The sequence below is a fragment of the Vulpes lagopus genome, chromosome X, assembly GCF_018345385.1.
Source record: "Vulpes lagopus strain Blue_001 chromosome X, ASM1834538v1, whole genome shotgun sequence".
NCBI classification, from domain to species: Eukaryota; Metazoa; Chordata; class Mammalia; order Carnivora; family Canidae; genus Vulpes; species Vulpes lagopus.
In genome coordinates this window covers 120,392,540-120,407,381 of record NC_054848.1, presented here as the reverse complement: position 1 = coordinate 120,407,381, position 14,842 = coordinate 120,392,540, and the positions used below count along the sequence as shown (strand labels likewise).

The 14,842-nt window shown below is 48.3% G+C and overlaps 1 protein-coding gene across 6 annotated transcripts in view; it reads right to left on the bottom strand.

The window, feature by feature from the left end:
- Positions 1–5,211: 5,211 nt before the first annotated feature.
- NSDHL (NAD(P) dependent steroid dehydrogenase-like) overlaps positions 5,212–14,842 on the bottom strand; it is a 35,100-nt gene continuing 25,469 nt past the window's right edge. For all 6 annotated transcript variants that reach the window (XM_041742026.1, XM_041742027.1, XM_041742029.1 and 3 more), the window contains 5 exons: positions 14,336–14,482; positions 10,766–10,894; positions 8,435–8,577; positions 7,180–7,282; positions 5,212–6,119 (listed from right to left, as the gene is read on the bottom strand). In XM_041742026.1, coding sequence (XP_041597960.1) covers positions 5,787–6,119; positions 7,180–7,282; positions 8,435–8,577; positions 10,766–10,894; positions 14,336–14,482 — 855 coding nt within the window. In that variant the 3' untranslated portion in view covers positions 5,212–5,786. The remainder of the gene's footprint in view (positions 6,120–7,179; positions 7,283–8,434; positions 8,578–10,765; positions 10,895–14,335; positions 14,483–14,842) is intronic.

The window sequence follows — 14,842 nt, the reverse complement described above, 5'->3', positions numbered from 1 at the left end:
TAGTGACCTCTGTACAGGTTTCACAATCATCGGTGGGTGCCAAACTAGCCCAGTGAATTATGTGAATGGTATCTGGCAGACAGGGCTACAAGGATCTAGCAGTTTGCTGGAAGCCCCGGGCCTGTGTCTCCCTGCCAGTTTGGTGAGGGGATACCCCTCCCTAGATTCACAGCTGTTGAGCCTGTTGGGACTTGCCTGTCCTTTGGCTCCCTCCCAGCTGGAGGCCTGCCTTGTACCCAGGCCTCAGGACCTTCCATGTAGGCCTCAGACAGGGCTATATCTGGACAATGTCTTAGTCAACTCCCGAACTTGCACTTGGATTTGGATAGAACCACATACTGGTCTGCTTTTGCTAGGCCAACCTTGGAGGACCAGGAAACTCCTACCCTGCTGAAAAGCCCAGAGGGGTGCTTTTCTAGATCTCGTGTACCTTACTAGCCACTGTGGTAGACTGAAGAATTGCTCCCCAAGATGCCCACCTCTTGAGCTGTGTTGATGGAAGTGGAGGTTGGAATGATGTACTCTGAAGACGGAGGTGGGGCCACAAGCCTCCCTCTGCCCCCCGTCCCCGTGCTCTTCCCACCATCCAAACACACACGCCACCGCGTCTCTCTTCAGATGGCAATCGAGTCCAAGCTCTGTGACCCACGTTGGACTCGCCCTGTTTGATTGATTCATTTATTTTTTGAGAGTAGCCAACCTCATGGGTGTGAGGTAATCTCTTATTGTGGTTTTGATGTCAATTTCCCCGATGATGAGTGATGCTGAGCATCCTTTCCTGTCCCTGTTGGCCTAGCAGTCACTCTTTAGCAGAGGTTGGCAAACTTTTTCTGCAAGGCGGAGGGTAGGAACTATTTTAGACTCTGTGGGTTACATGATCTGTCATACGTGGTCAACTCTGCAATGGTAGCATGGATGCAGCCATAGATGCTATGTAAACCAATGGACGTGGCTGTGTGCCAGTCACATTTTACTGACCAAAGCACAGGCAAACGGGATTTGATCCCAAGTTCACACATTGTGGACCTTTGCTCTTAAGGCAAAGACCACTTGGGTTATTACTTTCTCTGTGGGACTCTCGGAAGGGGAAGTGCTCTGTCTCGGACACTTCTGCATCCCTCCGGACTTAGCAGGTGCTCAGTTCATATTTTCTGAATTAATGGTCCTCACAGAGAACAAAGCCAGTGGTGTGTGTGTGTGTCTCCTAGTACCTACCAGAGAAGGTGTCTCACAAGAGTTGCAGTACAGAGCAAAGGCTGGGAAGCTTTCACATTCTTCCCTCCTTTTTTCTCCTACCCAGGTCACTCAGGGAAGTTTTCTGGGCTGAAGGGGCTAATAATGCAAACACATCTCCTGGGGCTGAGTGGGTGAAAGAAAGACCGGGCTAAGGGAAGGCTCTAATTGGGTCCACTATCATTTGGAGCCTTCCATAATTGATGCTGAGGAGAAGAGGTGTATGCTGTTGATGGAAAGTTCTAGTGCCTCTCCACATGCCTCTGTTTGTCTCACTTCCTAGCTCTTATTTGTGCCCTTTCACCCCTTGAGGTTGCAAAGCCTCAGATCAGGGCACCTTTGCCGTGTTAGCTGCCTGAATCTAGATGGGTAATGTGGGGTGTACTGGCCTAGGGGATGGGGGGCTTGTGTTTTAGCCCGGGCTCTGCTAATTGCCTGAGTGCCCTTGGCGCCATGGCGGCTTCTCTCTGGGGCTCCCCCAGCTGGTCAATGTGGGTGTTAGTAGCTTTGTCCTCTTCATGCCCTTTCATTCTGGTCACACTTATTGGGCAGAGAAACAAATCAAAAGCCTTTGGCCCTCAGGAATGTAGTAGCTTGTTGGAAAACTGGCCAGCTAAGCCAATGACTGATGGCAATGCAGGCTGGGCTCTGTAGGAAGCCAGAAGAGAGAGATGGAGGGAGGCGGAGGGAAGCTGTGAGGAGTAAATGATGTTGGGGATGAGGTTTGAAAGAAAAGGAGCTGCTGGCCCAGCAGGACCAGATACCCTGAGGTGAGCTGTGCAGATGCGAATGCAGCTAAGGAGCCATGAGGAACTTAGCTGATGCTAATGAAGCCTGGGATCCCCACTCTGGCCCTTCCCCCTCAGCTTGTTTCTGTTGGACCCTTCCTCCAAAGCAGGCTTCCCTACAGCTGCTGGCACCCACCCCACCCGCTTGCATTTTGTATTGGGCCGCAGTCATCTGTGAGAAGCTAATCACAGCTCTGTGTCCTCTCCCAAAAAAAGACACACACACTCACAGATGCCCCCAAGGCAGTGTCCAATTCATGAGGTTCACAGACCTGCCAATTTCATGCCTGAAAGCCAGCCCTGGAACCTCTGCTCCAGCCAGTCTCATTGTTGCTGCTGTTACTCTAGGATTTCAGGCCAGGCAGGCGGTTACCCACATTTCTTGAGCACCCACTCTGCAGGGACATTGGTTGGCTCTACCCTCAGGGAGCTCCTGGCCTGGTGGGGGTGGATGCACTGAGGGAACACACTAAACAAAGCAAAGATTGAGAACTATAGGCTGGGAGCCCAGAGCAAGTAGATGATTTCCAATTGGGAAGATCAGACTAGGCTTTTGTGGGGAAAGGGATCTGGCCATTCTGGATGTGGGGACATAACAGGGAGAGGACACGGAGGGCAGCCAGGGCAACCTGAGTAAGGGGATGTCTGACAGGGCATGAGCAGTTTGGCTGGTGCACAGGAAGTGAAGCCTAGTGGAAGAAGCTGGAAAGGTGGACTGAGAACAGGTCATGATAAACTGGCTGCAGAAGATGTTTAAGAGAAAGTTGGGGCCCACTGAAGTGTTTTTGACAGAGGAGGACCGATCTAGGTCTCTTTTAGGAAGGACAACCTGGAGATACATACAAGCTGGATCAGGGGAGGCAGACAGATCTGCTTGGCTGCTTCCGTACACCTGGCCCAGGTGCAGTTAGGGCCAGGAGGCGAACTAGGTCAGTATCAACGCGGAAGGAAGAGGGACTGAAGTGAGAGGCTCAACGAACATGCTGAACTGGACATGGACTTGCAGCTGTCCTCAGCTGGCAGAGAACTGCCTTCCCTCCAGCCTGATGCTACAGATGGATGTGCCATGGGGAGGTGCAGGCTTAAGTCAGTTCTCCGGGATGTCATTTTAGGGAAGCGTGTTGCAAGGTTATCAGCCATCAGAAAAGGGAGGGGTTGCCATGGCCCGGGGACTTAGGCTGGTGAGCAGGACAAGTTCAGCCTTGCCATGGCTGAGGCAAGGTTCCAGCTGGACTTGGTGACCTGGCGGGAGTCTGCTTCGGTGGTTTGGAACCATGGGTGGGACCTGTAAACAGACTGGCAGGGCCACTGGGTCTCCACTCAGGAGGTCTGAGGTGGGGCCCATCATTTCTAATGAGCTCCCAGGGGGTTGCGGTGGCTATGCTTTCTGGGCAGTCCGACTTTCTCCAAACAGATGGGGGTGACAGAGGTCTGAGTCAGGCATGCAGGGCAGAGCAAGGAGCAGCCATAAAAGCCATCTGTGGTGGGGAGGGTGGTTCCACTGCAATATCAGCTCCAGGCTGCGGCTGTTTTATTCACAACCGAAGCCTAGGCGGTGCCCAAGAAACGTGTAGAAAGAACGGGTGAACAAGACAAGTGAGCAGGCAAGAGGTTCCCTGAGGAAGTAGAAGATATGAATGGGTTGGACAGTGTGGAGTTCCATGAGGGACAGCTTTTGCCAAGCAAGCTGGAAGGACAAAGCCGAGGGTCCTCTGGTCTGCCAGGCACTCTTCTAGGCCGGAGACTCTCCTCCTAGCAGCTCTGAAGGTAGAGTCTATGGGTCCTATGCCCTGGCCTCCTCTTCCCTCCCACTCCTCACAGGAAATCAAGCAGCGAGCTCTGAATCCTTCCCATGTGCTCCCACTAAGGCTTCATTTGTATTTCCATGGCTGCATCAGTGCCCAGACTTTTGTCACTTCCTACCTGATCTCCGAGGCTCCACACAGGGTGGCGACAAGGAGTTTCTCGATTTTTGCCTGCCACCACGTAAAGTGTCACTGGTTTCCCACGCCTACTGGATACAGTGTAGCCCTCTTGGCTTGGCATCCTCAGCCCTGCTAATCTCTTCAGCCACCCCAACCTCCCACTGCTCCACGCCGCCCACCCCAAGCCAGGCTGGTCACTTCTGTAGTTCATGGAATCAGAGAAGGACAACACATGGCTGACTCTGAAACTCACCTTTCAGCCTGAAGTGCCACCTACAGGCCCGTCTTGCCTGGAAGCTGCGTCTCCCCTCCTTGAACTTACACCACGTTGCCTCAAACCTGTGCACCATCTTCTGTCTGGTATTACAGGGGCTTGTGAACGTATCTTGAGCTCCTCAAAGTGCCTCAGGGGTAAAGAACTTGTCTTCTACTGGTGCTTTCCTGCCCCTCAGCTCAGCACACTGTCCCCCCAGGTGGGCGTGATGCTCCTATCACACAAAGCTCATGACCTGTACGACACCTTCACTTTATTCCAGTGTCCCCGGCTACCTCCACCTTCTGGACAAAGGCAGAGAGGAAAACAGAAGTCTTTAACATTACATTTCGATTAGTCTGGGAAGAAACTGGCTTCTGTAAGCAGAACATCACCAGAAAGCTGGGAACACTGAATCCTATGTGCTTTGCCTTTTGGAAATAAGCCCAAAGGGTTGAGTGTGAGCTGCAGAGAAATAGCCCTTCCTACATCGTCTCATGGAGTTTCTGCCAAACCACGAGCAGATAACGAGTACTCTTCTCCCCGACCTTTTCAGTGCTTTACTGGCAACCAGCCCCACGTCCCATGTTAGAAGAGGAGGCGGGCCCCTTGGGCACACTACCACCTTGCAAGTTTTTAGGACCATGGGGCCCCACTGATAGAGAGGTGTCTACGAAAGAATGTTTTATGGAAAAACAATGCAGGCAGGCACATCAGCTGTACCTGAGAACTTGGAAAACTTATAAGGAGGTGGCCTACCAGCAGTCCCTTCCCTCTGGAGATTGGTGGGGGGAGGGGCAGCAATGATTTAAGCCTTTAAAAAGTTTTTGCTTTAAATTCTGTATCTATTTGAAGTTTCACCATGTATTTCAGACTTCTGCTTTTTCTTTCTTTTTAAAGATTGCAAGATTGCAGTCAAATCATGCATCTTTTTTTTTCTTTTTTTAAAAAGATTTTATTTATTTATTCATGAGAGACACAGAGAGGGGCGGGGAGAGACACAGGCAGAGAGAGAAGCAGGCTCCACGCAGGGAGCCTGATGTGGGACTCGATCCTGGGACTCCAGGATCAGGCCCTGGGCTGAAGGCAGTCGCTAAACCACTGAGCCACCCAGGCATCCCCTCTGCTTTTTCTTTTAGGGTATATGTAATATGTGGCTCCTTGAACAGGCTGTGGCTTCTCTCTAGGACTGGTTTGCATGGAAGTTAAGTCTACTTTCCCACCATCAGTCAGCAAGTGGATTTTTTCCCCTGTAGCTTCCTCAATTATGTAGAAGGACATTGGAATGATAAGTGACCCAGGAGAGAGGAGGGGTGGGGGTGGGGGGAAGGAGAGACGGAGAACACAAAACAGTAGAATATGAAGCTGCCTGCTTTAAGAAATTCCAATCAAATCTAACAAATGAGAGACATGTCTGCTGTTTGCTCCACCCTTGTGGTCATGGAAGAGCTGGGTGTGCTCTCTTCTAACTGGCAGGAGAAGACCCAAGCTCAGAAGAAACTCACTTGAAGGAGGTTAGTTTGTTGGTCCACAGGGGAGAGTTAGCAGCCAGGGAATGCACCGAGAGGGCCCAGTCTCCGGGTGGCATCACTCAACCTTCCGCAGGTAGTGAAAACTCTGCACGGTCCTTTCTATGGCGTCATCCATGGTGACCAGCGGCCGGTAGCCCATGACCTTTCTGGCTCTCTCACAGCTGTAATAGTGGAACGTGCCGGCCAGTGCGACCCTCATTGGTGTGAAAGTGGGCTGCAGCTGGATGACAGGACTGAGAAGCATCACCAGGAGGGACACTAGGAGGGCCAGGTAGTAGGCCACCCAGTAGGGGATGTGGTACTTGGGGGCCTCATAGTTAAGGCCTGTCAGGATGCGGGACAGGAATGTCCAGAAAGGGATGGGTTCATCATTGGTGATGTGAAATGCCTGGAGAGAGAACAAGAAGTTAGAAAATGCTCCCCAGCTAGAGAGGTGGGCAAGTGATGCTTGGAACTTGGTGCTCAGGCACAGGGTGATGGTTCAGCCCGGGGCCAATATTTTGGGAAGCTAGCGCCTCTTCCACCCAGTGTCTCCAATCTGCAAAGGTCAGCCAGTGGCACAGATGCTTTTTTGATCTGGAGCTATGGGCAACCTTAAGGTGCAGATAGGAAAGGTGAGTTTTATCCATGGGCCAGCCAGGATTTTTAAGTGAAGCTTAGACTGCACTCAGGAAGGTACATTGGTTAATTTGACTTGATCATGTTAGTCATGGTAAAGCTCCTTATCTTCAGATGCAACGAACAGGTCACATGCCATTTCTCAAGTGTGTTGTGTTTTGGTCTAAACCAAAAGCCATACACCCACCCTACCCCCACCACCCTAAGCATCACAGGACTGGTAAAACAGCAGAGGTTCAGGAGAAAAATGAGACCCAAAGAGGGGGTTCCAAAGGCAGTGGTGAGAAACCAGGAAGATGGGGGCCCTATGAGCAAGAGGAGAGGTGAGAGGATCTAATGTGCTTCCTCCTCTCTGCATGACAGCTCACCTCCCCTGACATGTCCATCTTGCCCACCAGGTGCCAAATGCCAGGAGCCTGAGATATATCCACCCCTCTGGAAGGGGAGGGGCACGAACATGGGTGGGCAATGGGGGAGAGATGGAGAGATTTCCAGAATGACTGGGAGAATAAATGAGTAGCACGCACCCCCACCAAATATACATGGGACGCTGCTGAGAGCAGTCACATTCACAGTGGGTATCCAGGTCATGTTACATGAATGCTTGGTCAATCCCAGCTTACTGGCTCTGGACTTGGCCTGTCCTGATGCAGCCCTGCAATGTCACCACACTCCCGACCACAGGGGATCAACCTCAGACCAATGGGATCCTAAAGCAGATCGGCCAGGATGCAGGATCAAGAAGGCAATTTGCCAGTGAATCCAATCACAGGAACATGCAATCCGAAGACGGGCAAACATGCATGGGGCAGGAGAAGCAGGTGCCTTACCTTCCCACTCACGGCTGTGTCTCGGGACAGGTGTTCTGCAGCCAGGATGTGTCCGTGCACCACGTTCTCCACAAAGGTGAAGTCCACCAAATTCTCCCCGTTTCTGTGGGTATACCGGGCATGGTTCCACTGTTAAACATGTGCAGGGGCCAGGATTCCTGGGGCCCTGAGAGGCTCTGGGATACATAAGGGCCAAGCAAGGAGCCTGAGAGCCCAGTGCCCTGCCTGCCCCATCCCGGCATGGCCAACATGGATCATGTTTGCTCTAGGCTTCTATTTGAACAGCAACCCTTCGACTTCCCCTAGGACACTCTGGGCTGATGGCTTGCTTTGGTCTTGCACTTTCCCACCATCTCTTCCTAATCCCTCAAAGCAAGAAGTCAGGGTGGCAGGGAGGCAAGGTGGCAAGGGAGAGACATAGAGGAGAAAATAAAGAGAGAAAAGGGGAGAAAGAAAGGAAGGAAGCAAAGGTGTACTGGGGAAAAAGCCACACTCTGTCACACACTCTGTCACCAACCACAAAGGCCTTGCCATCTACACTTTCCTTGAGAAGGAATGCAAACACCTCTACCTGCCTTCCTAGATCCACGGAGAGTTGAAGGCCTGGCCCTTGACCCTGTGCTGTCTTCCCCCCACGCCCCGAGCATGTATCCTCAACTTTCAAACAGGGACACAAATATTTTTCCAGGCTATGTGATGGTATACTACACTGAACAGTGTCCTCCCCACCCCCCAATTCATGTCTCCTTGGAACTTTTGGATGTGACCTTATTTGGAAATAGGGTCTCCGAAGATATGATCTACAAGTTAAGCTGAGGCCATACTGGGATAGGTTAGGCCCTAAATCCAATGGCTGGTATCTTCATAAGAGGGGAATTTGGATATGGACACACAGAAAGGATGCTCCCATGAGAGTGGAGACAGAGGTTAGAGTGACTTACCTACAAGCTAAGGAACATCAAAGACTGCTGGACACTACCAGAGCTGGGAGAAAGGCTTGAGCAGATTCTCCTTCACTTTTCAGAAAGAACTAACCTCTCCCTCCCCACTGCCAACACCTTGATTTCAGACTTCTCACCTCCGGAAAAATTAATTTCTGTTGTCTTAAGCCCCTCAGTTTGTGGTCATTTGTTGTGGCAGCCCCAGGACACCAACACAGAGGGCAGCAGAGCAGGTGCCATTAGAAAAGACCTAGCCAAACAACACCGAGCCTTGTCAGGGGGTCAGGGAGAAGGCCAACTATAGGCCAACTTACCCAATCATGAACTTCATCTTGCCTTTCCTGGCTGCTTCAATGAGGATGGGGACCAACTGAGGGTCCCTTGGGCCGAAGATGCCATGAGGGCGAATGGCCATAGTTAAGAAGTTCTGCTTGGGGTCATTGGCGTCCAAGACTGCCTATAAGAGAGCAGAAGGGGCATGTCCACAGCACTGCTCACAGAGGACACAGAGGCTGCCCTCTGCTCTGCTATCATTTGGGGCTACTTCTGGAGCCCACCCACCCAAAGCACCCAAATTTGAAAACAGGACAGCTGGGTCAAAACCAGTGTGATCAGGGTGCCTGGCTGCCTCTTAATCTCAGGATTGTGAATTCAAGCCCCACATTGGGCATGGAGCCTACTTTAAAAACAAACAACAACAGTATGATCAAAGAGAAAGGCCTGGGCTTGGGTACAAAGACTAGAATGCACGAATGAAGCCAGAGGAAGATGAGCCATGGCAGCTATTCATGGAAGAGATCGGAGGGTTCCAGTTGCTGAGTTAGCCGTGAGCCTCCCACCCCTCCTGCCTTAAGCTCCATGTGCTCATTTCTACCACTCCTGATCTGTTCTGGTCAGTTTGGGGTACCACCTAGGAAGGGATTCTGATGAACCCAAATGGGGAAGAAGAGACCGAGAAGGTAAAGGGTCTGGGAGAAACAGGACAAGTCTTTAGATGTGTTCTGTGTGGCTCAGTGGACAAACGAGAATGTGAGGGCTTAGAATACTAACAGGTTGGGCCTCAAAAGTAACAAAACATCCCGAATGATTTATTATGTTAATGGGAAAAATGGGGACGTGACAGTTCCTAGCTGGATGGGGCTATGCGCTGACTGAGATGACTCACATCAACTGTTTCAGGAAGTATGTGTTTGATAAGTAGACTTATTGTATCACCTCATCTAGGATTTCCATTCTATGGTGGCAAAATTCTTGTACACATTTTGGCCCCAGTTAGTTTAAGCTACTTGACTGACTTTATTACCAGTTGAGAGATCTGAAAGCCAACAGCGAGTTGCGTGCCAACAGTGGCTGACAGGAGGCTCCAGGGGGGTTACTGTTGCAGGCCTTTAGAGGCTTTGCTTACTCCCACTTGAGTGCCCAAAAGTTAATGAAAGTGAGGCCCCATGGCTGTCACCTGCAGCTGCCGAGCCCAAGGGGTGGGAATCCCAGTGCCTTAGGTAAGAGTACACAGGGACCCGCAAAAGCCTCAGTGCTTCTTGGGTGAAGTCAGGTGGGAGCTCTGTGAGGCTCTCTGTGCTCCAAAGAGCAGGATGCCAGAACCTGGAGACAGGACTCCTTCAGCTTACAAAAGGCCAGGCTTCCACGCCTGGACTGGGGAGGCCCTTGTGTCTTCCTGTACACGATTCCTGGGACTTTCTGACCTGGAGTAATAGCACACAGATGGGAGACAGCAGGCTCTCCGGCAGCTCAGGAACTCATGCCAATCCAGCACTGAGCTCCGGTTCGATATGTATTGGCTGTGAAATGCAACCTCAGTGGGCTTGACTGTGCAGTGAACACCTGGGAGAAGTAGACTCACAGCTTCCCCTGCTAAGGTAAGCTGCTGGTGGTCAACGAGCATCCATGGTCTGCAAGTGGGTATGTCCTTATGGTAATATTCTCCCTGGACGTTAGTCCTGGAGCTAGCTGCCATCAGGGTCCCTGGAACCCTGGAGTCCAAAGGCTTAGTGCCCGTTACTCAACCCAGCCTACTGTTAAAACCAGGTGCTCCCTGGCAAAGTTGGTCTGCCAAGTGGAAACCAGTACATTGCCAAGTAGTTTTCCTTAAAATAAAGCAAGATCTTGTCATATTTAATTTAAATAAGGGAGGGGGGCAAGAGTGGCACAAGGAAGGTGTGTTCAAATGAAAATACTTGTGTGTTAAGTCCAAGTTCTGCCGGAGTGCTTGGGATCTTCATAAATCACCTCTGATTTCTGTGGCAACTGAGTAATGTTGCATGGCAGAGAGGTTGAGTTCCGGCCCTGGAGCTAAACTGTGTGGGTTCAGCCACCTGCTAGTTGCACAGCCTCAGGAAGAAACTGAATCTCTGTGCATCTCTAACCTGGTGGTGATAATAGTACCCACCTTTGTGGGGTCATTGTGAAGTTTAAATGAGGCAGTTCCTAGGCAGTACTCAGAGCCGAGTCTGGTCACATTAAGCTACAGTTATTCTTTTTAAAATTGAATTTCAGCCAAATTTTACTTCCCAAGTTAGGTCGGCAAGCCTGAGAACACTAACTTTGTAAATGATTTCCTTAAAAATCTAAACTCTCCAGATGTTCATGGAACTTGCTCATCACTCAACCAGTTCTCAGGTACATACTCTCTCCTGTAAGATTTTTGTCTCCGTGTAATAGTCAATGGGTTTCATGGCATAAGGCAGGTCTTCAGTTCCATTCTTGATGTTGACGCCCTCAAAGATGACACTGGCACTGCTGGTTAAAATGAGTTTCTGGCAGAGGAGAAAGGAAGGTTAAAAAAAATACAAGTAAGAAATGATCTTTATTAAAACAATCCGATGTTCGTTCATGAAAGAAGATCAAATGGTGCCTGTTTGCAACACTCATACGCAAGGCACCATATAAATGATTTATTGCGAGGCTTTGCTTTTCAGCCCTTCTTTTTTTTTTTTCAGCCCTTCTTAAAATAATTCACAGATCACCATCTTTTGTAGCTACACGGATTCTGAGATGCATTCTATTTCATTCTAAAACAATGGATTTCACTTTTTTTTTCCTCTCCTATCACTACCGAGAGGTGGAACAGACTTCCTTTATTTGTATTATCTCAGTATGGGAATGATTCCCCAAGGGAGGATAGTGCACAAACTATGAGGGAGATACCTGTCTGAAAAAGATGCCTCGTGATTCTGATACCAACCCTGGCAGGTCAGCACATGTCTACAAGCGCATGCGGCACATGCCGACTTGAAACATGCTGTTTGAAAGGAAATGCTTTCTTATGAGGGTCCTAGCTTCTAGCCCTCTGGTTAAAGGGAGCCCATCCAACATTGAACACCATTAGCTCAAATTGTATCTTTACCGCTTTTATTCATCATTTTACTAGAAGTCCTAGCAAGTGTGGTGGGTTAAGACACACAAGGAATACTTTGAAAAGAAGAAATAAAACTATCGCCATTCACAGATGCTAGAAATGTTGACATGGAAAACATTATGAACATATGGAATATACTACAGTTAGAGTTGAGCAGAACTGGTGAGGACAAAATCAACTGCAAAAATCAACTGTGTCTGCATTAGCAATTTAAAATGTAATATGAAAGATACTATTTCAATAACCAAAAATTAAGTACATAGGGATAAACTAAAAAAAAAAAAAAAAAGGATGTGCAAAACCTTTCTAAAGTAAAGGCACTAAAGAGAGAGACATTATGTGTTTATGGATACAAAGACTTAATTAACAGTGGTAAGGTATTGATGCTTTCACAAATTACCTTTAAATCTGATGCAACTACAATAACAAATCCAACAAGAACTCGACAATCTGATTCTAAAATTTATGTGGATGAGCAAAGGGCTACGAATAGCCAAGTAAATTCTGAACAACATGATTGGAGGGTGACTTGTCCTAGCAGGTACTGAAATTCATCCTAAGGCTTGCTCAGTGAAGGAGGAGCTTGGTGGCATGGGGACAAGTGGGAGCCAAGTGGGGGAAGGACAGAGCTGGGGACAGACCCATAGGAGGCAGCAGCACCTGAGATGTGCTGGCTGGCTGGGGCCCTGGTTGGGGGGTGGGGGTGTCGCATAATAAATGCTGCTGAACAACAGAAATTTAACTGCTACCTCAGATCATACACAAACATAAATTCCTGGCAGATTAAAGATTGAAATGCACAAAAGATCAGTTTAAACCTTTGGGGAAAAACCCCACATTAAACAATCTTTTGATTTCAGTGTTATGAAAGGTTTCCTAAATATAATAGGAAAAGCCATTTTCTTTTATTTTTTTTATTTGAGAGAGAAAGAGAGAGAGAGAGAGGGAGGGAGGGAGGGAGGGAGCACTAGCTAGGGGGAGGGGCAGAGGCAGAGGGAGAATCCCAAGCAGACTCCCTGCTGAGTGTGGAGCCTGACGTGGGGCTCGATCCCATGACCCCGAGATCACGACCTGAGCTGAAATCAGGAGTCAGTTGCTCAACCAACTGAGCCACCCAGGTGCCCCATGAAGAGCCACTTTCTCCACTGTAACCCACTAAGCTATTGCACCACCTCAGTGAATATACTGGATGGATATATATATAAGATGGATAAATCTCAAAAACATAATGCTGGGGGAGAAAAAAGCAAGTTGCAGGAAGATATACTCAATATACCATTTCTATAAAGTTTTTCACATGCAAACCGATAACTTATATTGGCTGTACATGGAGCGAATGGCAGTGATAAACCCGAATTCAGAACACTGATTCCCTATGGACAGCAACGGCCTTGAGAATGGATACCCACGAACTTCAACTCTACTGGTAATGTTACCTAAACGGTGTGAAGATTATATTGGTGCTATGTAATTCTTGAATCTTTTCTGGATAACTAGCCTATTCCATTTAACAAACAGCAGCAATGCAATTGACAGAGCTCTAGTTATACAAGCACGTTATAGACTAAGGAGTCTGGGATTTGACATCAGAGAATTCGATTTGAATCCCACCTCTTTCTTTCATTTATTAGCAAAGAGATATTACTTAGCCTCCCAAATCTGCTTCTGTCACCTGTCAAGTGATATTTGTAGCTCCTGATTACCTATGGAGGAGCAAATCAGGTGACAACCACGAGGCAAAGTGTCTTGTCATTTGCAAAGCATAAGGGGTCGCTATTACATAATCCCTCCTTTCCAGGGCACTGAGCCCCGAAGCTGGTGAGGAATGAGTGCTGATGATGCTGGGTGCTCCATAAGGGTGATCCCGAGAACCCAGCTTTATAACAGAGCAGCAAGCTATGATAGGGTGGAGATTTATATCTCAAATCTGAGTTATAACAAGGTCTCTATTAGCGAAAAGTTAATAGTTTATTCTTTGAAAACAGAAGCAAGGGCTGGAAAAACAGTACAGCAGTTCCTTAAAAGGTTAAACACAGAATTACTGTATGACCCAGGAATTCCATTTCCGGGTATTTACCTCAAAGAACTGAAAGCACAGGCTGGAGCTGATATTTATATACCTAGGTTCCTAGCAGCATGATTCACAATACTCAAAAGTGGAAACCGCCCGAGAGTCCACTGATGCATGAATGGCTAGATAAAATGTGGTCTGTCCACACAATGGAATGTTATTCAGTGGTTAAAAAGAAGGAAATTCAGACACATGCTACAACATGGATGAACCTAGAAGACATCATGCTGAGTGAAAGAAGCTAGATATAAAAGCAGATACCATGAGTCCAGTTCTTTAACATCTCTAGATTCATGGAAACAGAATGGAGAATGGTGGGTGCCAAGGGCTTGGAGAGGAGGGGCGGGGAGCTGTTGCTTAATGGGGATAGAGTTTCAGTTTGGGAAGGTGAAAGTTCAGGAGATGGTAGGGATGTTTGCACAGCAATCGGAATGTACTTGATGCCACTGAACTGTTAATTAAAAAATGGTTAAAATGGTCAATTTTATGACATTTACTTAACCACAATAAAAAAATGAAAGTAATATTGACATTTTATGGCTCTTTAACCAAAGACTAATAATAAGCCTTACGGTCCTAGATGGTCTATTGAGATGCAGCTCAAACTGGCCTAGCAGCTCCTAGGATTCAGTTTCTAGAATCTTCACAACACTTTAGGATGCAAGCCTGGCTTGGCCCAGGAAGAGAACAAGAAGAACCCTGGCTCCCACACACTTAGAAAGGGCCATGACATGTTCCTGACAGCATTCACCCCAGCTTTCCCCTTACCTGAACCCCAGCCTCTTTGCAAGTTTCAATGACATTCTTGGTGCCAATGTAATTCACTCTATAAAAGAGTTCCTTGTTGTTACTGGATGGTGGGGGTGATGCACAGTGGAAAACTGTGCTTACACCTTTCAGAGCTGGGTAGAGATCCTGGAAAAGCAAACAAAGACAAAAAAAATCACTCCCGCTTTAGATAAGTAAACAGCCTCCTCACATTCCCACTCTTCAATCTGTGGCATGTAGGTGTCCTGCCCTTTTATAATTCTATAATTAACATGAAAATACATCTCACTGTAAAAGATTCAAACAATACAGAAGTACCTAGGATGGAAACCATGTTGTCCCTTGAATCGCCCCTCCCCATTGACTGGCTCCCAATAAAAACTGGGTCTAGCACATAAGAAGCCTGTGGGATCCAGACAAAGGCAGTATCTGTACCTCTGTGTACCATGAGGGTGGTGGTGCATGGCAATTCAGGGCACCTGGGAGTAAAACTCCTGGGGAAAATGA